Source organism: Meles meles, chromosome 3, assembly GCF_922984935.1.
Source record: "Meles meles chromosome 3, mMelMel3.1 paternal haplotype, whole genome shotgun sequence".
In the NCBI taxonomy this organism is placed as follows: Eukaryota; Metazoa; Chordata; class Mammalia; order Carnivora; family Mustelidae; genus Meles; species Meles meles.
In genome coordinates, this window is record NC_060068.1 from 125,205,154 (window position 1) to 125,227,935 (window position 22,782).

The 22,782-nt window shown below is 53.0% G+C and overlaps 1 protein-coding gene across 1 annotated transcript in view; it reads left to right on the plus strand.

The window, feature by feature from the left end:
• The window catches only part of SLIT3 (slit guidance ligand 3), a 597,085-nt gene that overhangs the window by 554,726 nt on the left and 19,577 nt on the right, over positions 1-22,782 (plus strand). Inside the window, exons 25-30 of the mRNA XM_045999729.1 lie at positions 609-772; positions 3,201-3,325; positions 9,625-9,722; positions 13,467-13,606; positions 16,768-16,861; positions 21,707-21,844. Coding sequence (XP_045855685.1) covers positions 609-772; positions 3,201-3,325; positions 9,625-9,722; positions 13,467-13,606; positions 16,768-16,861; positions 21,707-21,844 — 759 coding nt within the window. The remainder of the gene's footprint in view (positions 1-608; positions 773-3,200; positions 3,326-9,624; positions 9,723-13,466; positions 13,607-16,767; positions 16,862-21,706; positions 21,845-22,782) is intronic.

Consider the following 22,782-nt stretch of genomic DNA (forward strand, 5'->3'; position numbering starts at 1 on the left):
TCTCTGCCTCTGCCTGCCGCTCTGCCTGCTTCTGTTCTCTCTCCCTCTCTCTCTATGACAAATAAATAAATAAATAAAATCTTAAAAAAAATAAAAAAAGCAAGAAAGAAAGAGGGAGGTCAGAGAGCCCTTCTGGCACCTGCCGTTTCTCAAGTACCTTTAGCTCAAAATCATCACTACTGACACAGAATGTGTAGGTGTGGTGGGCTCTGAGTCCTTTCCGTGTTCTGAAGCTTCTCCCTAGGTTGCTGTGTACCAGCACCTTCTCTGCAGAGTAGACCCTTTCAGCAGGGCAAGTGAGGTCAGCCGACCCAAGTTCCAAGCATCCTGGAAGGGCTAGGATTGGGGTTGAGTTGAGGATTGAATCTTAGCAGGGCAGGTGCGAGCAAAACCTCAGACGTGGGAGGGCCTTAGGTGAGGTGGAAACATCTGGAGGGATTGGAAGGACTATCTGGAGTCTGGTGGAAACGAGCCCAATGGAAACTACTTCTCCATTAGGCCTCCAGTCAGACACCCCTAATCCTGCCAGAGTCTGAAGATTCTGTTTTTCCATGGAGCCTCTGGGCCAAGCTGAGCAGGGGGCCCTGACTTCTTGCTCTGCCTTCTAGGGCGCTGGGAACCAATCCACTCCACTGTGACTGCAATCTGCGCTGGCTCTCAGAGTGGGTGAAGGCGGGGTACAAGGAGCCCGGCATCGCCCGCTGCAGTAGCCCCGAGCCCATGGCCGACAGACTCCTGCTCACCACCCCCACCCACCGGTTCCAGTGCAAAGGTACCTGCTGACTCTCCCCTGCCCCCAGCCAGGGGTCTGCTCTGTCTCTGACTGCCCGTCAGAGCTGGGCATCTCAGCAGATGGGATTTTGCAACCACTGCCCTGTCTCTTCCACGGGCCACCTGGAGAGACTCAGATGCTTTGTCATCTCTCCTCTGGTCCCTCTGCTGGCATCCCTGTGTGTTCCTCGCTGACTTCTTTCTCTACGTAGTTTTGCACAGAGAAAAATCTTTAGCCTGTGTTTCTTTACCCAACACTCTTAAAACATAAGCATTTTCCCATTTTTTACTATGGCAAGCATTTGGTACATGAGATTTTAATTGACTATATCATTATAATAACAAACTGCTACTGAGTTCTTATGTGCTGGGCATGATGTTAAGCCCTTTTTTGTGTGTTCTCATTTAATTCTCACTTTCCAAGTATTTATTTAATTCCCCGACACTCTAGTCGGTAGACTTCAGTATTACCCTTATTTTTAAAAAATGAGAAAGCTGAGGCTTACCTAGGTTAAGGGACTTCTCAAGACCTGTCTTAGGAGGCTTCCAGGTCTTTCTGATCCAGGAGTTCACAGTCTTGCCCACCAGGCTATATATAATATTCTGCCATAACTTCTTTAACCAATTCCTGCTTCCGAACCCATAGTACTCACATATATTTCCAATTATTTTCTTACCACTGATGCATAAAGGTCTTTCTCTATTTAAAATTAAACACTTAGGGGCCCTGGGTGGCTCAGTGGGTTCAGTGTCCAGCTCTTGATTTCAGCAGAGGGTTGTGAGATCAAGCCCCACATCGGGCTCCACACTTAGCACGGAGTCTGCTGGGGATTCTTTCCCTCTCCCTCTGCCCCTCCCCCCACTCTTTCTTTGCCCCCCCCCCAAGAAAATAAAATACAATTATATCCTTAGTAAGATTCAGAGAACAGAAGCTACCGAGCCAGAGTATGTGATCATCTTTAAGGTCTTCACGCATATTGCTGATTGGTTTCCAAAAAGGTCGTAAACCACTTTATGCCCCCAATAGCACCATTTCAGTGCATTTTCCACCAGACTCTTGCATTATTTTATCTCATTTCATCTCATTTCTAGTTAGAGAGGCCTAAAAAAATCATATCTCCTATTTTGTCTGTCTTTACTGGGGAAACTAAATTTTTTTTCTGTTTATATTATATATTTTCTGTTACTTTCTGTTTATATTATATATTTTCTGTTAATGTCCTTTGCTCATCTCTTAGAGCATTGAGTTTGATTTACATACATACTTTGATTACTCTATAAACTTCATGTGTCTCACATTTTTGCTTAAAGCAGGAAAACATTCCATTGGTTTTAAGCTAATTTTTCATTTTCCTCCTCCTGCTTCCAAAACATCTGACTTGATTAATGTTAAAGAGGCCCGGCTCACTCTAAAACAGTGCTTCTCAATCATAGATGCACATTTTGGAATCACTTGAGGACCTTTCTACTGGTGCCTGGGCCCCAAGCTCCAGGTTTTAAATTCAGTCGGGGTGGGGCGCAGTCTGGGCGTGCTGGGATATTTAAAAGCACCTTGGCTGTCCCTACCATAAGGTGACCTGTTCATCCCAGTTTGGCTGGGACCTTCCTGGTTTTTGCACTGAAAGTTCTGCATCCTGAGAATCCCCTCAGTCCCCGGCAAACCAGGCCAGAGAGCATCCCTTTCCTAATGTGAAGCCTGGGGTTGAGTCAGCTGGCAGAGATTCATTGGGCCATTCTTTCTGTTCCCTTACCCACAAAAGGTCAGACTTGCCCGGGGGAGCCAATCTCAACCCAGTCTCCGAAGCTCTGTGCAGGGATCATGAGGGCCACCCCCCACACACACACCCTTACAGCTGAAGAGAACAGGACGTGGTCGGAACTGTCATAGAGGCAACGTGCCCCTGAGCACAGTCTGTCAGCCACCACTGACCTCATCGCTGTGTCTTTTGTGGTCACTTCTTCCCTCCTCCTGCCAGTTCAAGGGTTCCACAAGGACTTCCTTTGGCCCAGGCACCATGCCCTCCTTAGCCTAACCTGAACTATTCCATGGGGAGGGGTGCTTGGGGGCAGAAGAATGGGAGGTCCAAATGGAGCTGGACCCAGAGCTCCCAGAATATAAAAAGATACACAAGGGGCTTCTAATTATGGTTCATTGTTTGTAGATTAGCTTCAAAATCGGATCAGGCTAATTATAGTAATTGATTTGACTGCAGAAGTGCTTCTGAATGATGTCCCACTGTGATTTTTGTTCCTCACTGGACAGTGATTGCATTAATGGGACTCTAGCTAGACTGGATGGTGCTGGCTGAGGAGGGCCAACTGCTCTCTGTGTGTGGAGATGGAGAGGAACCGGCAGCTGGCTGAGGATGGGGCCAGAGAGGAGAGGGGTGACCATGACCTGCTACCAACATTCTGGTTTTGCTGTCCAGGGCCAGTGGACATCAACATTGCAGCCAAGTGCAACGCCTGCCTCTCTAGCCCATGCAAGAACAACGGGACGTGCAGCCAGGATCCCGTGGAGCTGTACCACTGCACCTGCCCCTATGGCTACAAGGTAAGATAGGAAGCCTTGTCCCCACCCTTCACGGCCCCAGGAGGGGCCCTGTGCCTTGCTGACTCTCCCTTCTCCAAGGGCGGCCTGGACAACTCCATTTTGCTGGTCACTCTGGAGTGGTCTTTGCCAGTATCACTCCTAGTCTACTGCTGCCCAGTCGTGCAAAACACAGAGAACCCCTACAGTCTTGACAGTGACACTCAGAGATAAGGAAGAAATGTAATATTTGTATGCTCTTTGCTAAACATGGGCAAGTTAAGTCTCAGAGAGTTCAGATGTTTCCAAGCAGAGGCATCCGTGGAACTCACCATCCTGGCTTCCCTTCAAGGGGATTTCCAGATCCTCCCCTCCACCTCCCCAGCTCCGCCCTCAGATGGCCAGGGCTGGAAGCACCGCTCCAGCTCTTGTTCAAGAAGGATAGGGGGATGGCAGATTGAAAGGCCTGGGGGCTGCCATGCCAACACACTGTTGACAGGCTCGGGTCAGCCCATAAGGGGATGGAGATGCCAGTTCTCCTGGGTGTCCTCCCCAGATATCCAGGCTACCTCCAGAACAACTTTTCCTCCTTTCTTCTCATCCAGCACCATCTAGAACGTGTTATCCTGCCTCCCTACTAACATCTATAGAGTATGGACTACGTGGCAGGTGGTCTGCTTGGCATTTTACTCACCTTTACTTTTTTTTTTTTTTTTAAGATTTTATTTATTTATTTGACAGATAGAAATCACAAGTAGGGAGAGAGGCAGGCAGAGAGAGAGAGAGAGGAGGAAGCAGGCTCCCTGCCAAGCAGAGAGCCCGATGCGGGGCTCGATCCCAGGACCCAGGGACCATGACCTGAGCCGAAGGCAGAGGCTTTAACCCACTGAGCCACCCAGGCGCCCCAACTCACCTTTACTTTTTAAACACACCCTATGGGGAAGACTAATTACTTCCCATTACAGATGTGGAAACTGCATCTCAGATGGTTGAAAGGGCTTGACTCAATGTCCCAAAGCTCATAAGCAGTAGGGTTGGGATAGGACCTAGCGCTATGTGATTCCAACGTCCCCACCCTTTCCCCTAGATGGCCGAACCCCTCACTGTGCCTCCCTGGGGTCAGCAAAGCCGTGGCTGAATCTTCTTCCTCAGGACCTCCCTCACTTCCCACCTCCCCAGGGTGCCCATCCAAACGGAGTGAGCAAGCCAGGAGTTGCAGGACCACTCCAGAGCCCACCGAACGCCCATGGCTAGTGTGGCAGAGTGGGAGGGAGCCGGCATCGCTGGGCCTGCTGTCCCCAGGGGCATCTGCGTGTGTAGTGACCAGCTTGAGGGGCAGACTCGCTCTGGGGAACAGGGCTTCCACTCCAGCTGTGTCTCCAGCCGACAGTGTCAGAGTGCCACCTATGGGCCTGGCACAGGAGAGCCAGAGGACTCCCTTTGCAGCCCGCCAGCCAGTCTTACCCCTGCTAGCCACCCAAGACCCAGGCATCCTACATGCGCACGTGCACAGACATTGCAGGGGAGGTAGAGAAATTAAGATGACATCCTCGGGCCTAGGTCCTCAAACTCCCTTGTATTAATCTAGTGCAGAAAACAGGCTGTGGAGTTTCACAGAGGGCGAGTGTGGACTCCAGCTGTGCTGTGCGGTGGTGGCCAGGGGTCTCCTCTCCGCCTCCCGTCGACAAACCGGGGCCCATTTCACAGGTGTGCGGTGCGAATCACAGGCACAGTAATGTGTGCAGCGCACCTAGGAGAGTCGTTCAGTGAGCACGCAGTAAGCCGGCCTGCTGCTGCCTTTGGCTTCACCTTCCCCCAGGACTCTCGGTCCATGATGCTGAATGGTCAGAGGCCATCAGTTGCTCTCCTAGCAAGGGGGCATGTACATTTATGACATCCCCGGTTCCAGACGTATGTAGTTCTCTGTTATGCACTGACTGTGTGCTGGGCACTCAGCTGGACGTTTGCATTTATTCCCTCCCCTAAGTTTTATAATCGCCTTTGAGGCGAGCAGTGTCATCCCTTTCTGAAAGATAAGGGAAACCACTTCACAGTCTGAGTCTCGCCCCCTTCTCCGTCCAATCAGCCTGCATCTCAAAGTCTGGGAGCTGGGTTTGCAGTCCCCGGCTGCTTCCTGCCCCACTTCCTACGCTTGTGAAACTGGCCCGGCCTTCGGTGTCAGAGCAGAGGGCGAGCACAGGGCCCTGGCGGGACAAGGCCGCTTGTTTGGACTCTGCCTGCAAAGTTCTGAATGTCCTGTGGAAGAATTTGAGCAGACTGGGGCCTTTAGGAAGCTGCTGGGCTCTCACAGGTCTGGGGTACGTGGCGGAGGCTGGTGGCGGGACGCTGCGTGGCAGTGATGATGGTGATGACTAGGACAGCAGGAACATGAGCAGGCAGCAATTACTGAGTGCCGGCTACATACCGGCAGTACACTGAACAAGGTGCAAGCATTATCTTGCCTACCCCTCCTCGAAGCCCTAGGAGGCCAGGTCCGTTTTCCAGTTTAGGAAACTGATGGTGGATGAGACCGTGGGGATTCGGAGCTTAGAACCACCTCATTCCAGAACCCATGCTCTTGACCACTACATTCATGGCCTGCTGGCAAGCACCATGAGTCCATGGCCATGTGGGAGCTGTCCGAGTCTCCAGAGCAGGGCAGAGTAGGGTGTGCTGTGGAAGGAACACTGAGCAGGACCCCCAGAGCTTGTCTCTACCTGACTGTGTGACCTGGAGCAGCTTCTACTCCCCCCACCCCCCCACCTCAGGTTCCTCAACCTCAAAATGCAGCAGGTAGAACCAAAGAGGTCCCTTAACCATGGGTTCCATCCAACCCCCTGCCCTGTGTTTGTTCCCCTGCATTCCCTTCTTCTGGGGTCAGAGCCCACCCGAGCAGAGTGACTGAGTTGTCCTGGGTAGTTGCAGAGTTGGCAACAATCAGCAGACACCCACGAAACCACGCTCAGCGTTCTGACATTTATCGCATTAATTTCCCAAATCTCAGTTTTTCCACGGACTGAGTGACTATGGGAAGCCGCAATATTACCCCAAAAAGCATGGCCACCCACTGGGTAATGTTTAGTAACAGCTACTGTTCATCTATAATGCCAGGCCTCTGTGAAGCAACGAAAGCACATCACCTGATCTCATACTCTCTTTTATCCTCTGAAAGACGTTTTATTGTCCTCTTCTGGTAGTTGTAGAAACTGGGTTCAAAAGGCTCAAATAATATCCGCAGCTCCCACACCTAGGAAGTACATGACCTAAACCCAGAGGCCACGTCTCCCTTGCAGGAGAGTCTATACCGCACAAGGAACCAGTTCCCTCTGAGCCTCACGTGCCCCCCTCACCCCCGCCCCAGCCCTGCACATGCGCGGCATCTACTCACCAGCAGAGCCCCTGTGAGGACGGAACGGGTCATGCGTGCACTTTGGCAGCCTCAGAGCCAAGGCTCAGCAGCTGCTTCCGAGAAAGAACGGTTTTATAGCTATGCTAACACTGGGGGAAATACAGTGTATGTTTGGGCTCATTCTGTTTTCAGCCATTTAGCTTCATGTGGCTCTGTTCGGTGTCCCAGCACAGCGCTCTTCACACTGTAATGTGCACGGGAACCTCTTGGAGACCTTATTAAATGCAGGTTCTGACCCATACGAGCTGAGGTCAGGTCCAAGTTTGTGCATTTTTAACAAGATCTCAGGGAATGCCCGTGCTAGTAGCCCAAGGACCATACTTTGACTAGGCAAGGTCCTGGAGCGGCCCACCTGGCCCCATCTCAGAAAGAGGTTTCCAGTGGGGACAGCAACTCCCAAACTCCTTTAAAAGAAGCCAGAAGTCCCAGCCATGGTGTCTGTCCTCTTTCTCTCTCTCATACATACACACATGCACACACACACACACACACACACACACACACAGAGCGGTGGGAGACCATGGAGCACCATAAATCTAGTAGATTTGAGAAAAGTGAGGCTGAAGAGAGTTGGATTGAGCCAATTAGCCACGCATTGACAATGGTGATTATTTCTCAAGGACACGTAAGGGACAGAAATCCTCACCTCCAGGCCCAATTAGCACATTGTCAAGAGCTAGGGTCTGCCTCCTGGATTTCTGAGTTCAGCGTAAGGGATGGCAGGAGACCCCACCAACTCCACATCACCCCATCCCACCCCCAAGGAAGGATCCCACCTGGAGTCCCTGATCCTTGAGGGTTCCCCAGAGCGGAGAGGCTGGCCCCGATAGGGGCTAGGAAGGCCCTGCCTTGACCTGATGAAGGGTCTCCTGCCCTGCTCTTCACGGCTCATCCGTCTAACACACACTCACACTCCTGAACAATTCAGTCCCAACCAAAGGCCTGAAAAAGTCTTTGGATCCCCCTTCCCCCCACCCAGCCCTGCCTCAGACCCCTGACATCATCCCCATCTCAAGAGCTCTTCCGTCCAGCGCTACCGTCACATGCCAGGCGCTCGTTATATACATGCGTGATTTCTCATCACCGTAGGTGAGGGCATTATTATCCCCACTTTGTAGATAATGCAGACAAGGCTCAGAGAGCTGGTAATCCCCTCAAGGTGCACAGCAGTCAGACAGGAGCGTCCCCCCGAGCGTGCTGAGTCTGGAGCCATGCTGTAAGAGGGCCAGCAGAGAGGTCCCCGGCGCTGACTGCGGACTGGCTGGCTGGCTTCAGCTGCTACCTGCTCCCTTGCTGCCGTGCCATCTTGGACATATTAGCTCACTTTCCAAGCCTGCCTTCCTGATCTGGAAATGGCCGTAATAACAACCATACCAATCTCAGAGGGTTGTTGTGAACATTATATGTGATCGTGAATATAAAACCCTTAGTGTGAGGCCTGGAATGGAAAATGTGCTCAATAAATTGAGAATGAGTATTGCAGTTTCCATCGCACACAATGAGTCTCTGAAAGGGATCTCGTGTTGCTCCGGTTTAGAGTAAGCCCAGATCCCACCCCAAACTGCATTCTCCTTCTCCCCCTTGAGAAACCCGACTGGCCCTTTGCAGTGAGAGCCATGAGGGCCAGACCCACGCGGCTGTGCCTCCCAGCTGCTGGAGACTGCGCCTGTGGCTTCAGGGTGTGAGCCGGGAAGAGGGTCGCAGGCCCAGTTGGCAGTGACCGCCAAGCCAGGGAGCCCAGCCCCACTCCGCCCCAGGCCCTGGCAGCAGCCGCGGCGGAAAGAGGATTTTCTCAGGCAGATGGTGAGCAGGTGGTGTGGCAGTGGGAGGGCTCCCGTGATCGCCCCCGCCTGGCACGCTGCCCACACCAAGCCCACAGCCCAGAGGCGGATGCAGCGGATGCCTCCCCAGACCCCATAGGTCCTCCAGAGGAGGATGCAGCGGATGCCTCCCCAGACCCCATAGGTCCTCCAGAGGACTGCTTGTCAAGACTTAGCCGCGGCGCTGGGGCATCAGTCCCACGGGAGAAGCTGGAGCCCAGGCCAAGCAGTGGGGGGCTCCCTCTGCGGAGGCTTAACGGCCACAGTGTCCACCTTGGGCTCCCTCCTCAGTGCCTTCACCCTCACTGTCCTTCTGCCGGGCGTGCTCCTCCCCGCCTACCGCACAGTTGGCTCCTTCTCAGCTCAAGGGTCGCCTTCAGAGGGGCCCGCTCCGGAGGAATGCCACCCCAACCACAGCTGTCTATCGCAGCGCCCTCAGTCTGGCTGATTCTGATTCTGAAAGAATCAACTTTCACTACCAACGCCCGGGTCCGCTTCCAGACCCATCAAAGATGGGCGACTGGGGGCGTTGTCAGTTTACAGGGGCGAGGTCTGCTGGCCACACCTCAGCACTCGTCTGCTCTACCCACGTTGGGGCCACATGGAAGCCTCCGCAGGGCTAGGAACACCGTCACCGGCCAGCATGTACTGAGCGCCTACTGTGTGCCAGATGTTTCACATTCTTGAGGTATTTCCTTATGGGAAAGGCCCCGTTTAATTCTCACCACGCCTCTGTGAGGCAGGCTGGGAGAGGCTAGAAGGTTTACACAAGGTCACGGTCAGCCTACCAGAAAGAGATGAAGCTGGACCATGAACCCAGGTTTTCCTGTATTCTTGCCTTGCAGTTCGGGATAGAGAACAGGATGTGAATTCTGGGAACTAGTGAAGCTGAGACCCGAACTCCTGAGTTCACTCACTCACTCCGAGGGCCCCCATTGGCTTCCTCTGGGCCACACAGCAGACCGGTCCCAGGGCCTCCTTGTGGCCATCTGCCCGGCTCCATCCCAGAAGATGCCGGGAGTTCCAAGGGGCATCCTGCTCCAGGTAGCCATTGAAAGCCTCCCTAACCTGGTGCTGCTCCCTCCTCTCCTCAGGGCAAAGACTGCACCGTGCCCATCAACACCTGCATCCAGAACCCCTGTTGGCACGGGGGCACCTGCCACCTCAGCGACAGCCACAAGGACGGGTTCAGGTAACTGCGCCCCTGTGGGCCTCTCCTCCCTCCCTCAGAGGGTTTTCTGGGCAGACTCCTGGGGCAGACTGAAGGAGCATAGCTGTTCCCCGAGGGCCTACTATGCGCCCACACTGTGCTAGGCCCATCGCGCGGATGAGCTCAAGGCTCTTCTCACCCTATAAGGGAGCTACTGTGATCCCTATGATACAGATGAGAAGGTCGGGGTACCCACAGGGGCCATCCTCTGCGGTGACACAGTTAGCAAGCACTGGTGCAGGGAGTTCAGGGAGTCTGTCTCCAGAGCCAGGAGGGCACCAGGGGAGGCTACAGCTGCTGGCAGAAGTCAGAGAAGGATGGCACAATGGCTCAGAGCCCCACCAGCATGGGAATTCCACCACTCTTTTGGGTGCTACAAACAGTAATAACAGGTGACATTGACTACATGTTCATTATGTTCTGGGCACCAGCTAGTCTGTAGTATCTCATTTAAATCCTCATAGTGACCCTACCCACTGGAGGCTGGGGCTAGCCCCATTGGACAGATGAAGAAACTGAGGCACAGAGATGGATTTTCTCAGTCACCTATCCTGACACTCATTCCTGGGTCTTCCCACCCAAACTTGTTCCTCCTTAAGAGCTCAGGAAGAAAAGAGAATAGAAGCCACTTACGTTTTTCCCATCCTGTTCTAAAAGCGGGCTTTCAGGGCCTCTGCCAATCCCCAGACCCCCTTCTTACTTCCCACCCTTTTCAGTTGCTTTCAGATGCCCAGTTTTCCTGGCCCCTGGCCCTGGCAACAGCAGACCAGTAGGAAGTGGTTCCTTTAGCACCCCTAGCAAGTAGGTGGGAGGCAGGACAGGAAGGGGTGCCGAGCCAAGCTGTGTGTGGATGTGTCAGAGCTCCGAGTATCAAAGGCACTGGCTCGGGGCTGCCATGTGGTCTACAACAGGTTCTGGGCTTCCTGTTCTCCTACCCAAGGAACCCAGCCTGCCCCTGTGTCTACCTGCCAAGCCAGCCCCATCAAACTCTGGCTCTTAAAAAGTGAAATTCAAGGCAAGGTTTGTTTTCCTGCCTGAAGTCAGTCAAACCACCCACTCCAACCTTATCACTGGGAGCAGGGCCGGGGGGCGGGGAGAAACCACACAGGAACTTCACGGAGGTGGACATGCGGCCCCAGCCAGGAAACACCTCCAGGGTAAGAGCCTGGCTCTGCCCACCCAGCCAAGGGATGGAGGTCTGCAAGAGAGAGGAGTGCTCCTGCAGGCGACCATGTCTCTCCTCTCTGGATCACATTGCGGTACACCTCCCACCCCCCAAACGTGCCCCGCCCTCCTCTTTGCGGGTGCCTCCCTCTCTGGAGCTGCAGGTGAGCAGAAGGATCTTGTTTCCACCTCAGTTGCTGAGGGGATACAGAGAAACTGGAAATACTTTTAGAATTTCATTTTCAAGAAAAAGGGCCCAGACCTCCAGGATTAGGGAAATGGAGTGGAGGATTAAGGCCATGAGGACCACATACTGGGGACAGCACAGTTTATGGGGGCCTCCCAAGAGCAGCCCGCTCCCTCACTAGGTTAACCCCTGATAGGTTGGCAAAGTGAGGGACACACGTCAGGGAAGCTGTGCTCCCTTTTTCCTTCCTGTGTCCCTCTGCTAAGGCTGCTGTAATGAAGTATCACACAGGTGTATCTTGGAACAACGGAAATGTATCCTCTCACGTTTCCAGAAGCCAGAAGTCCAAACTCACGGTGTCAGCAGGGGCATCCTCGCCATGAACCCTGTAGGGGAAAGGCAAGGATCCTTCCTCGCCCCGTCCTGGCTTCTGCTGGTGGCTGGCGATTTCAGGCCTTCCTTAGCTGGCAGCTGCCCCACTGCGGTCTCTGTCGTCATTATCACGTGGCATTCAGCCTGGGTCTTTGTCTCTACCTGGCCCTGTTCTTACAAGGACGGCAGTCATATTGGACCAGGATATGGTCCCTCCCCCGGGATAACTGCATCTAAGTTACATCTGCCTCCTCATCAGATGCTTCTCCAGTCTTAGTGCATTATCTGCTCACAACAAGAGCAAAGGCCAGCAGAGCTGGCTGGGCAGAAGACCAAGACAGGAGATAGGACCTGTCCTACATCCCCAAGCTAACTGGGTGCTCTTGGAGTCTCCTTGACAACCGCCTACCAAGGTTTCCAGTGAGGGCAGAGGAGGCTTCAGTCTCCTTCCCACCCTCTGTGTACTGCATGAGCAAGCCGTTCCCTGACCAGCCATCCATATCCCAGTTTCATGCAATCCTGAGGCTCTAGGGACAGCCCGGGTAACTCACTTCAGGAAAATAGGCAATACTGTGGTTTCAGACCTTCGAAAACCTACCCTCTGTCTGGCTCTGAGGAAATCACTTTCCATGAACACCAGAGTCCCTCACAGAAAACAGGAATCCATCATTTTGCTTCACCTCAAGAGCTCAGACCGAAGAACCCTCCGGCCTTCTGTAGAAGATGTGACACAGCTTTCAGGTTGTAGAGGAAAGGAAATTGAGTAGGATTCTAGAAATCTACTTCCTATTAGTTCAGGTTAGTGTCTAAATCCCAAATCAGAGCAGTCTCTAAAACAGAGAAAGGCCTGCAATCCTGAGTCTGAAGCTGGAACATACGTCCGTGAATGGGGTGTAAATCCTTGATGGGGGCCTGGGCCGCAGAGGGAGGAAGTCCCTGCAGCTCGTTTAATCAGATACTCGTCTCCCTCCTGTGCCCCTTCTCATTCGCTCAGGGTTCTTGGTCCCGGCTTCGTTTGCACCCCTAATCCTGGGATGTGACCAAAGCTGGGCAGAAGACTGCCAAGGTTTGAGGTTTTTATCCAAGAGATGTTGCGCTTCAGAGACAAGTTAAGGGAATGCATCATGCAATCCAGTGTTTTAAGCCAAGCTTACCAGAGAGCCTCAGCGTGGGCAGGAAAGCAGCCTCCTGCCCCATCCACTTATCCCCCAGAAGCTGGAGGGGTCCCAGACGTAGGAGTACACATAACGTAGGAGTACACATAGGGAACAGTGGCATCCCTGAGAAAGGGTAAGGAGGCCAGGTGTGGAAGTATCTAGAAGTGAAGCTAGCTAACACGTTCTGAGCATTTTCTGTGTGCCAGGGCCCCACTAAGCCTTTTACTTGTGTCATCTCCTCACGCCCCACAACCACCACAGGGGAAAGTTACACTCCCCCAGTCACTAGATGGGGAAACTGAGACACAGAATTTAATTCATTGACCTAAGGTCTTATAACCAGGAAGCAGCAGACCCAGAATTCATTCCTGATACTTGGCTGCGGATCCTGATCCTGGCCACCATGTCCTATTCCTGCTTGAGGGAGAAGGCCTGTCCTTGAGTAGAAAGTCACTCAGAGGGGGATGTGTGTTCTGCTGTTTCTCTCTCTGTCTACAAACCACTACCACAGAAGAGCCAAAGGAAGACAGCTGGAGAATTTAAGCTCTCTCTAGGAAACCACTTCCAGCTGGGGGCTGGGGGCATGGAGGCAGGCAGCCATCCAGGGCCAGGGTATGGAATATTGCCCAGAGATAGCAGACTAGATGAAATGACCTTTGTGGCCCCTGAGGGTCTCCCTGCTCAGGACCCCAGGGCTTCAGGTATACAGAGTGCTGCCTAGGACCTCCATCCAGAGAGAAACCTGACTAATTATCTCTCTCCCCCAACCTTCTTTTCTGTCACCCCAACCCCACCCCACTCTCTGACCCCCCGCTCCCTTCCTCCTCTTCCCACACATCCCCAAAGCTGCTCCTGCCCTCTGGGCTTTGAGGGCCAGCGCTGTGAGATCAATCCAGATGATTGCGAGGACAACGACTGTGAGAACAATGCCACCTGCGTGGACGGGATCAACAACTACGTGTGTGTCTGCCCTCCTAACTACACCGGTGAGGCCCCCCGGTACCTGCGCATAGCAGTGGGCCAGGGGTCATGTGCCAAAGAATTCTCTTTTCTTAGCTTCTTTCAGGGCTCCCACCCTCTGCCCCCATGGACAGAGATGTGAATTCCCCAAACCTGGTGCTGTACCAGGAGGGGCTTCCCAGAAGCCCTCTCGGCTTGTTGGCCCCTCCCTTCCCTCCCCTGCCCCACCTGGCACATCCCTAGCTCCTCCCCATTTGAATCAGGTTCCCAGGGCACTTGCAGCTATCTGCTCCAGTGGCTGAGGGCCATCCCCTCCTTTGGGAAACCTGGAGAGCCAGTGCTGGTTGAGGCCAGCCAGAGGCATTTGCTTTCCATTTCTGCTTTGTTCAGGTCTAGTCTGCTTTCTCTGGAAATTCACAGCTTCTAGACACTCTGCTAGGAGCTGAGGATACAAAAATGGCCAAGACAAAGTTGCCTCTCGTAAGAAGCTCATTGTCAAGTAGAGAGAGACATGTGGAAAGAGAATACAACACCTGTAAGCCCCCAGGGAGTCCTGGGATCACAGAGGAAGAACCTAACCCAGACAGAGAATCCGGGAAGGCTCCCATAGGTCATTCATCAGTATCCTCGTGCTACCCATCCACCACTAAAGCACAGCACCTCTATGTCCTGTATTGACAGCCCCTGATGAGAACAGTTACATAGACTAGATGATGAAGCAAAATGCCACCCAGTGGCAAAGGAGCACAGCCTCCTTTGTTGTAGGATCAACTCAAAGTGGCATATTCAAGAATGCAATTCCATAAATTCTGTGAGTTCTTTGAGGAAAAGCCTTCAGGAACGAGAGTTGGAGCAGCATTGTGTGTAATAATTGTTCTCTTCCATATGATACAGAAACAGCGCACTGGAGGTTCCGACAATTCTTGCTTGAAAGAATGCTGTTTAACTTTGTTTAACCCTGCAAGTCCCAGATGTATCTGAAGTCAGAGCTTCCCTCCTGCCCTACCCCAGATCTCCTTCCCAACACAGACATTGTGTGTTGCAAGAAACATATTTTAGGAAATAGCAGCACAAGGCAAGGATGAAAACAGGGACCGGGCACCCCAGGGACCGCTGCAGCCTGTCCTTTTGGCACCTGGCTTGACATCAGGAACGAGGCAGGAGATGAGAATACACGGACAGTGATTAGGCCATGGAGAAGGAAGCCAAGTAGCCCCCAGTGCCCCGTGGGACCTGTGCCATACGCAGACCCCAAGCCCGTTAGCCCGGTATCCCCCAAGCGCACTCTTGGGACTATGGTGGAGCGTGCCAAGGGTGACTGAGAAAACACTGCTACTCCTCAGCCTCCTGGGTCCCAGGAGAGTCTCTCTGCTGGAGAAAAGTGCAGGAAGGTCTGCTGACGGTGTCCTCCTCTACATCTTCCACCTTCCCAGAGCAGAGTTGTAGCCAAGAGTTAAGTTAGCAATAGGCAGCACTTATTATGAATCTACTGTATACAGACCGCTGAATTAGCTATGAGGGATACCAAGAAGTCTAAAAGTATGCTCTCAAGGGGCATCTGGTCCACCTAGAGGAGAGGAGGTGTCATATAGGGTTAAATTTTTGGTCCAGAAGAATCCACTTGGTACCAGAAGAGAGACAGTAAAAATCCCAGTAGTTAAAAAGAGAAGGTGGGGACGCCTGGGAGGCTTAGTAGGTTAAGCCTCTGCCTTCGGCTCAGGTCATGATCTCAGGGTCCTAGGATCGAGTCCCGCATCGGGCTCTCTGCCTACTTGTGATCTCTCTCTGTCAAATAAATAAATAAAATTTTTTAAAAAGAGAGAGAGAGAGAAGGCAAAGCAACTCAAACTTTGGGGCAAAGGAAGGGCAGTAGGACTGAATTTATGGTGGGCAAATGAGCAGTGTGAGGGGACTGAGGAAACATTTATTGAGGTGGCTTCCTGCTAGTGGGATAGCACGGCCTGTGTCTGCAGTTAACTAAAATGCATCTCTGCCTGAGAATGGGATGCCATGGTCCTCTCTGTCCTGGAAAATGCCAGTCCCACACAGACGACCGTCCGTCTCTCTGGGTCTCCCCAGGAAGTGAGGAAAAGGAAATGCCTTATAAAGAACCCAGCAGCCTCTGTGATCTTGAGAGGCTGGCAAAAGGAGGATAGGGTAGGGGTCAGCTTCTCCGCATCACAGCACAGAACAGACACTGGGGCTGTGTGAGTCATCCATTTCCACCCCAGCCACCCTCGGACATTCCTCTGCCCTGTCCCAGCAGCCCTCACTGCCCATGTTCCTGCCCCACCCCCCCGAAAGAAATCCCATGGGTGACATTTTCCTCTCTTAGGTCACTCTCCACCTGGCTTGACCAGCTGGATTTAGGGGTGCCCAGCGCTCAGGGGTGCATCTTTCCCTGCCCTCGCCCTGCTGGCCCATCTCACTCTGCCCCACATTCCCAGAGAACATCTCAGGCGGTGTGAGCTTTGGGGAGCTTGTACACAAGTGCCATCCCTGGGTATTTATGACCCATTAGGCATTTCTCGGCGTGATGACTTCCAAAGGGAGTGTATCCAGAGACCTCAACTTCAAAATTCCTTTCATAGTTTCTTCTCTGAGAAAATCCAGGGGGATTTACTTATCTACAGCAGGTGGACTCTGCTGCTAAGCCACGTCCGCTCCTCCAAGAAGCCTCTGAGTTTTCACGGAGTTTACCCCGTGGTCACAGTTACATCTCTGTGTTACAGTCATCTACTAATTTGTAGATCTGCCCCCCTCCCAGGCCATGGGGAGGACAAGACTAAGGTCACTGTTGTGTCCCTAGTGCCCGTCAGGGTGTCTACTACAAGAGAGGTGCTCCATAAATGGATGTGGAAGGAGAAATACAATTAAGCATCGCCCACGGTCAGGGGCTGGCATCCTATGGTTTCAGCTGCAGCAGCCCCTGAATGATCAAGTGAAACAGCTGAAGGATGGTGCTCTGACAGTGCCCAGGGGAATCCTCAAGTCCTCCCCGTGTCACTGCTATGGAGACCAAGGCAGGGGTACAAGAGAAAGAATGTGCCAAAATTTAATTAAAATTTTAATTTTAATTTTTAATCGCAGGGGCCTGAGATCCATGACCTCATGATTGGGGGCTGGATGGATCTGACCTTCTAGCCAGGGTCTCCCAGGCACCTGACCTTTCTACCCACCCCCACAGGTGAGCTCTGCGATGAAGTGATTGACCACTGCGTGCCCGGGATGAACCTCTGTCAACATGAGGCCAAGTGCATCTCCCTGGACAAAGGATTCAGGTAAGACTTGGCTTTGTGTCCCCAGCAACACACGGTCCTGGGGTCTCTGCCTCTAATGGGGCCCTCTCCATTCTCTCCCACTCACGCTCTCTCTCTCTGCCTGTTACTCATTCATTACTGTGTATTTCTCTGTGTGTCTGACTGGTCGTGGTCTAATTCTTTCTGTCTCTCTTTGTTTCCCTGTGCGTGTGCCTCTGTCTCTGTCTCCTTGTGGTTCTCTCTCTTTGTGAGTCTGTCTCTCTCTGTGTAGATAGACAGACAGATGGAGATAAAGATATCCCCTCTTTCCCTTACTCCTCTCCTTCCCCCCCTTCCTTGTCTTCCCAAACCACACCCCAACCCCAGCATACTTTCCTCTCCAGAGCTAGTATGATAGAACAAGCCCACTGAGAAAGCTGAAGGGCATTTTCTCACCATCCTTGCATGCCTCCTTCACAGCATTGTGCCCTCTGTGGCTCCGGCGAGGTTGCCAGCTTATGTACCTGTGTACGCTGGAGGGGGCCGGGGAGGGGAGAGGGGGCACTGACTCGGTTCAACAGCACGGTCTTGGGTGGCATTGTCTCTACAGTGAGCAGCAGAGCCCAGGGGAGGTCAGGGAGCTCAGGAGCAATTCTAAGGGTGGAAGGAGTGTCTGCCTCAGAAGGCACCAGTTCCAGAGCCTGAGAATCAAATGACACCCCTGGGAAATCACTCCCAGGCTCCGTCCCTACTTCCTCCACAATCCCTCTTTCATGAAAACATGTACCATTGCCTCTTCTGGAGAAAACCGTGAGCTCCTTGAGTCCTGGGATCGACTGACATCAGTAGGAATATCCCAGAACCCTAGGGCCAAGAACAGTCTCCCCTAAGTCCTCTCCCAAAGCTGCCTTGCACACACAGTTGGCTCCCCTCATCCCTAGCAGGCTGTGTCCAACACTGGAGAGGTGGCAGGAGCCTCTAGCGCCAGAGAATCTGGGGGAACATGCAAAGGCCAGAACAGCTGGGGGCACCCCAGACGAGCCTTCAGCAAAGATATCGGAAGTGACTCCACAGAGTCACCCTAAAGATGAGGGATGTGGGTCTGGAGCTCCGTGCCTCTGCTGATGAGTCTTCAAAAAGAATCCTGACCAGCCTTCTGTCCAGCAGCATCTGCAGCCTCTGGAGCAGAGCTCATGCTCTGGGTCTAGGTGGCTCCAGGATCTGTCATCAGTCTGAGTGTGTCCAGCTTTCAGTCATAAGGCAGAAGAGTTCCCAGACTCTGGGGGTTTCGAGACTATAATGCTATGCTGCAAAGCTTAGCACTTCATGGACACCCAGGATTTTAGAAATTCTGAGGCTAATGACAATATTAAATCACAGAATCATAGGGACTTAGGAATTGTGCACTCTTAGATTCATAAATCTCTCTAAGACTTAAGAACTTGAGAACTCTCATGATCCGAGAATCTAAGGAATCGTGGGTTCTGGTTGTTGCCCCTTAGTGAGCCGACCCTTTCGTCCTCAGATTCTCACTGTGGAAGTGCTACAGGTATTGCAAAAAGTTTTTGATTCCCTCCCTCTCGGGGCCCTTGCCGTGGACCCAGGGGAGGAAAATCTGACACAAAACCAGTGTGTAGAAAGAAAACATGTCTGGGGCCCTCGATTCTGGCTCCGAGTGCTGTCAAGGAGCTGAGGAGGGGAGAGAAGAACCCGCTAAAGCAAAGGGAAGCCCCCACACACTTTAGGAGGTGAGCTGAGATGTGTGGGATTTGAATGAGCTCAGGGAGCGGGAGAGGGTCCCACCAGCCGCAGAAGGGTCTAGAACAGGTAGTGGTGAGAGAGGGACATGAGCATATCTTATCCGGTGTTTTTTCTTTCCCGTTTTGACTTCTCCAGCCTAGAGTCTATCACCAGGGAAAGTGCTAGAGGTCTATTAGGGGCTCTGGTTTTGCTGACCCCAAAGGAAGCTTCAGTCCTGCCTCCCGCCGTGCACGCACCCTTCATTCAAATCCGCCCTATCTGTTCCTCTCCCCTCTGAGAGGTGCCACGTGGGCTCGGGGGTAGCTGGGCTGCTGGAGTGTAAGTAAGGGTGAGGGATGCCTCCCAACCCCCAACCCCACTTTTCCTACTCCTGGATTTGCCATCAACTCAGGGCTGCTCTTTAACTGAAGGAAGAGGCCAAGGGGAGGAAGAGATGCATAAAACAGACTTGAACCCAAACCAGAGCAGGCTGGACTGACAAGCAGAGTGCTCTGGGTGTGCCTACGAGGGGCAACAATGGTGGCCAGTCATCTGAGCTGTGAAGACTAGTACAAGCCCCAGAGCTGGAGAGCAGATTGCGGGCATTCCTCAAACTCAGGGGATGCCAACTTGACAGAGCACAGTGAGCATGAGAACTGGTCGGAAGTGGCCCATCGGGGTACAGGTCTGGGGTCAGGATGCTAGGGACTTGGGGCCAGAGACTAGGATCCTCTGGTACTGGTCCCTAGAAACCTCACTCTACTGTAGCCAAGGCCCCTTGAGTTCTACGGGGAATATAGAATACAGAATAGGAAGAATGTAGAACATAGAAGGAAATCCGTCTAATTCTCAATATCTTGAGATGATGTAGTTATGCAGTGTCTCCCAGTATCTTGAAGAGGGCTATAGCCAACTCAGTAATGTGGATTTTATTAAAATGCATTTAAGTCAAACACCCCTTCTCCCAGTGCAACATGTCCAAATCTTAGTCCCCCTCCCTTCCCCTCCTCTCTGCTCTCCCCTCCTCTCCGCACCTCACCCATATCCCAAGGCAGGCTGCAGGGACAGTAGTAAGAGACATGCAGCCAATGCAGCGTTGGCCCAACTTTGAAGATGTTTATCCTTGAAGATTTCCTTGTGTGATGTTCTAATGAGGACGCAACAGAACAGATAAAACCGTATACCTATCTGTGACACAAACACTGAAATCGTAACGTACCAAACCTGGAAGATAATGAAGCACACTGCCCGTGACCCAAGGCAGTGAGAATGACAGAAGCACATGACGATGATTACCGTGCACGGAGGGCTTTGCGTGCGTCAGGCACGCTGGCCTGTCTCCCACCACACTTGGCGATCGCAGGCTGTAAAAACAGCTCTCCACTTGCTAGGCAGGGGCCAGGTGCCGCTGGGTGAAGCAAGCCGTCCATGCAGTCACACACAGAAACACTGGGGCTGCGAGTCAGTCCAGGCCTGACTGGTTTATTAGGTAAATCGGGAGATTCCTGATGTCCTGGGACCAAAGAGATCACTTGGTTACGCCCCCTTGTCCAGAATCAAAAAGTTCTATACATAACAAAATCATCTAAGCCTTATTACACCTGAGAAGAAAGGCAAGGGGAAAACACGTGAGCATATTAGGGAAGGCACGTTGTACCCCCAGATGCTCCTCTTAGCAGATGAAGAAGTGGTGGGCGGATCCTTGCTGTGGGAAGCGAGGTGCAGGAACCAGCAGCAGCCACATCCCAGGGACGCTTGTGCAACGTGCTGATTCCCAGGCCCCACCCAGCCGCCCTGATCAGAAGCTGCACTGTAACAGGAGCCCCAGGACTTTGTTGGAGCAGCGCGGGTGTGGAGAGGGCTGTAGCGTTGCCAGGAAGAAGGACAGGCGCACACTCGCCCCCAGACCGGCTGTCCGCGAGGGCACATGGCCTCCGAGTCCTCATGGAGACCTTCTCGGCCACCTTGACTCCATGCCTCCCAGGCTGGACCTTACCCTGCAAGGACTGAGCGGCCACTGCTGCCTCAGAGAGGCTCGTGCAGCTTGAGTTGTGCTGCAGGTACTTCTAGATAAATGCCTCCAGGGGCCAGGCTTCACACTAGCGTGTATACTGAGCCCATGCCCCCCCGCCCCAAGAAGCTTGCCCAATTGTCTCTTTAAAAACCTGGGTGAAGTGAGGGCTATGACATCAAAGTTTGCATTTTGGGGGGTAGCAGTAGGTCACATATTTGAAATTTACCTTGCAGATCAGTAAAGGTGAACAGGTCAGATCATAGCTGATTCCAGTTTCTGAATGCAGGTTCAACAGATCCTCAGGCGCTGGAACTTGTCCTCCTCCAGCAACACTCCAGACACAGAGTCTTAGCTAGCCACTAATCCACGGCACATGCCGTGCTCTGCCAAGCAAGCCCAGCAATGCCGGGATGCACCTATGATTCCACGCCACCCACTCCTACAGGAGGAGGAACAAGGAAAGGAGGAGGGAGGACCATCCCTTTGTCCTGTGGCTTCTTGGGTCAGGCTCCTCTGTCCCAGGTGTATTCAGAGGTCTTGCTTCCCTGGCCACCTTGGCCACCCGGCCCACCTTCCTCCTCTGACCTGGGTGGGCTGTGGTTACTGTTTATACTCGGCCCAGTGGAATTCAGCTGGCTGGCCCACAGCGGTCCGTGGGCTCCAGGCCTGCAGGAAGCAGAAGCACCAGGAAGTGTTGGTGTTTACGTGTGCCTGTGTGTGTGCCTCTGCCCCTGTGAGCAATGCAGTGCCTTCAGGTCTGTTTCGTGCTGGGACTCTGGCCAGTGTCACCCAGACAGAGGAGCCCAGGGCTGCGTGCTCCAGGTGCACGCTCCGGGGGGCCCTGTGTGCAGCTGGGTGCCCCTGGGCCAGCAGATGCTGGGGCTGCAGCGCCCACCCTTCTCACTGAGTGCCACCACCAGCTCCTGAAAACAGGAGCCCCCACATGACGTAAGCAGACATCAGCTTGTGGGAACCCAGAGCCCACAGACGGCTGGTGCAGCCGACCGTGGGCTGGGCTTCAGGGAGCCCTTGAGAAATGAGAGGGACTTAAGAATGTGGGTACCCAGAGAAGACAGGAGGACCCCTGGAAGCCACCCTGGCCCACAGAACAGCCTTGCTTTAATGCATTCCAGGTGCGAATGTCTCCCTGGCTACAGTGGGAAGCTCTGCGAGGTGGACAACGATGACTGCGTAGCCCACAGGTGCCGACATGGGGCCCAGTGCGTGGATGCGGTCAACGGCTACACGTGCATCTGCCCCCAGGGCTTCAGGTATGGCAGGGGGCCCCTCGGGAAGAGCCTGCAGGCTGGGGGACTGGCAGGCTAAGGCAGGCAGAGTGGAGAACCACTCCTAGGCAGCACTAGCCCTGGGCCTCCTGGGTCTCCTGGGAAGGTCAGCCCTTCCATGTCCGAGAGCAGATGCTGTTAAGCCCATGCAATAGACAGGAGAGCCATCCAGGGCAACTGTGCGGGAGTTGGACTTAGGACGCAGCTCACATGATGTCAAACTTGGGCGTGATTCCTTCCAACAGAAGATGCTACCATCTTGGAGCTCAGCTTATACAGTGGGGTAGTCACATGGCCACACAGGCGGGGATCTTCTTTTTAGGCTAGAGAACAAAAGCATTATTGTACCCTCATGGTAGAAAAAATGGAGGTAAATGGGAAAGCTTGGGGTTAATCACTGGAATCAGCGAAGTAGGAAGAGAAAGAGGGAATGGGAGGCACGGGCGGGTGGTCAGGAGAGGTCCTTGGGGTATGTGGACGGAGACGCTGGGTACCAGCCCTAGCGCCCACACTGACTGGAAGGGAAAGGTACAGGGGGCGCTGGAGGGGCACCAGGGACCAGACTTAAGGTGAGGGGTGGAGGTCAGATTGGGGAAAATTCCGTATATTAGTACTCGCCACACGGCATAAACACAACCATGCAAATGACCCTTGGTCACAGACTCTGAGAAGGAATCATGAAGAAGTCTTGTTTTTCCAAAGCCTGATTGAGACCATCTATATGAGGCTTGTGAAAACAGACATTCCTGAACCCCACCCCAGAGCTACTAAGTTAGAATTGGGGGGGGAGCTGGGAATCTGCACTTTCTTTTAATGTCTTTAAATTCTGGTGAGATACATAAAATGTAAAATTTTCCGTCTTAACCATTTTTAAGTGTGCAGCTCTGTAGCATCAAGCAAGCCAACCACCGTCCGTCTCCAGA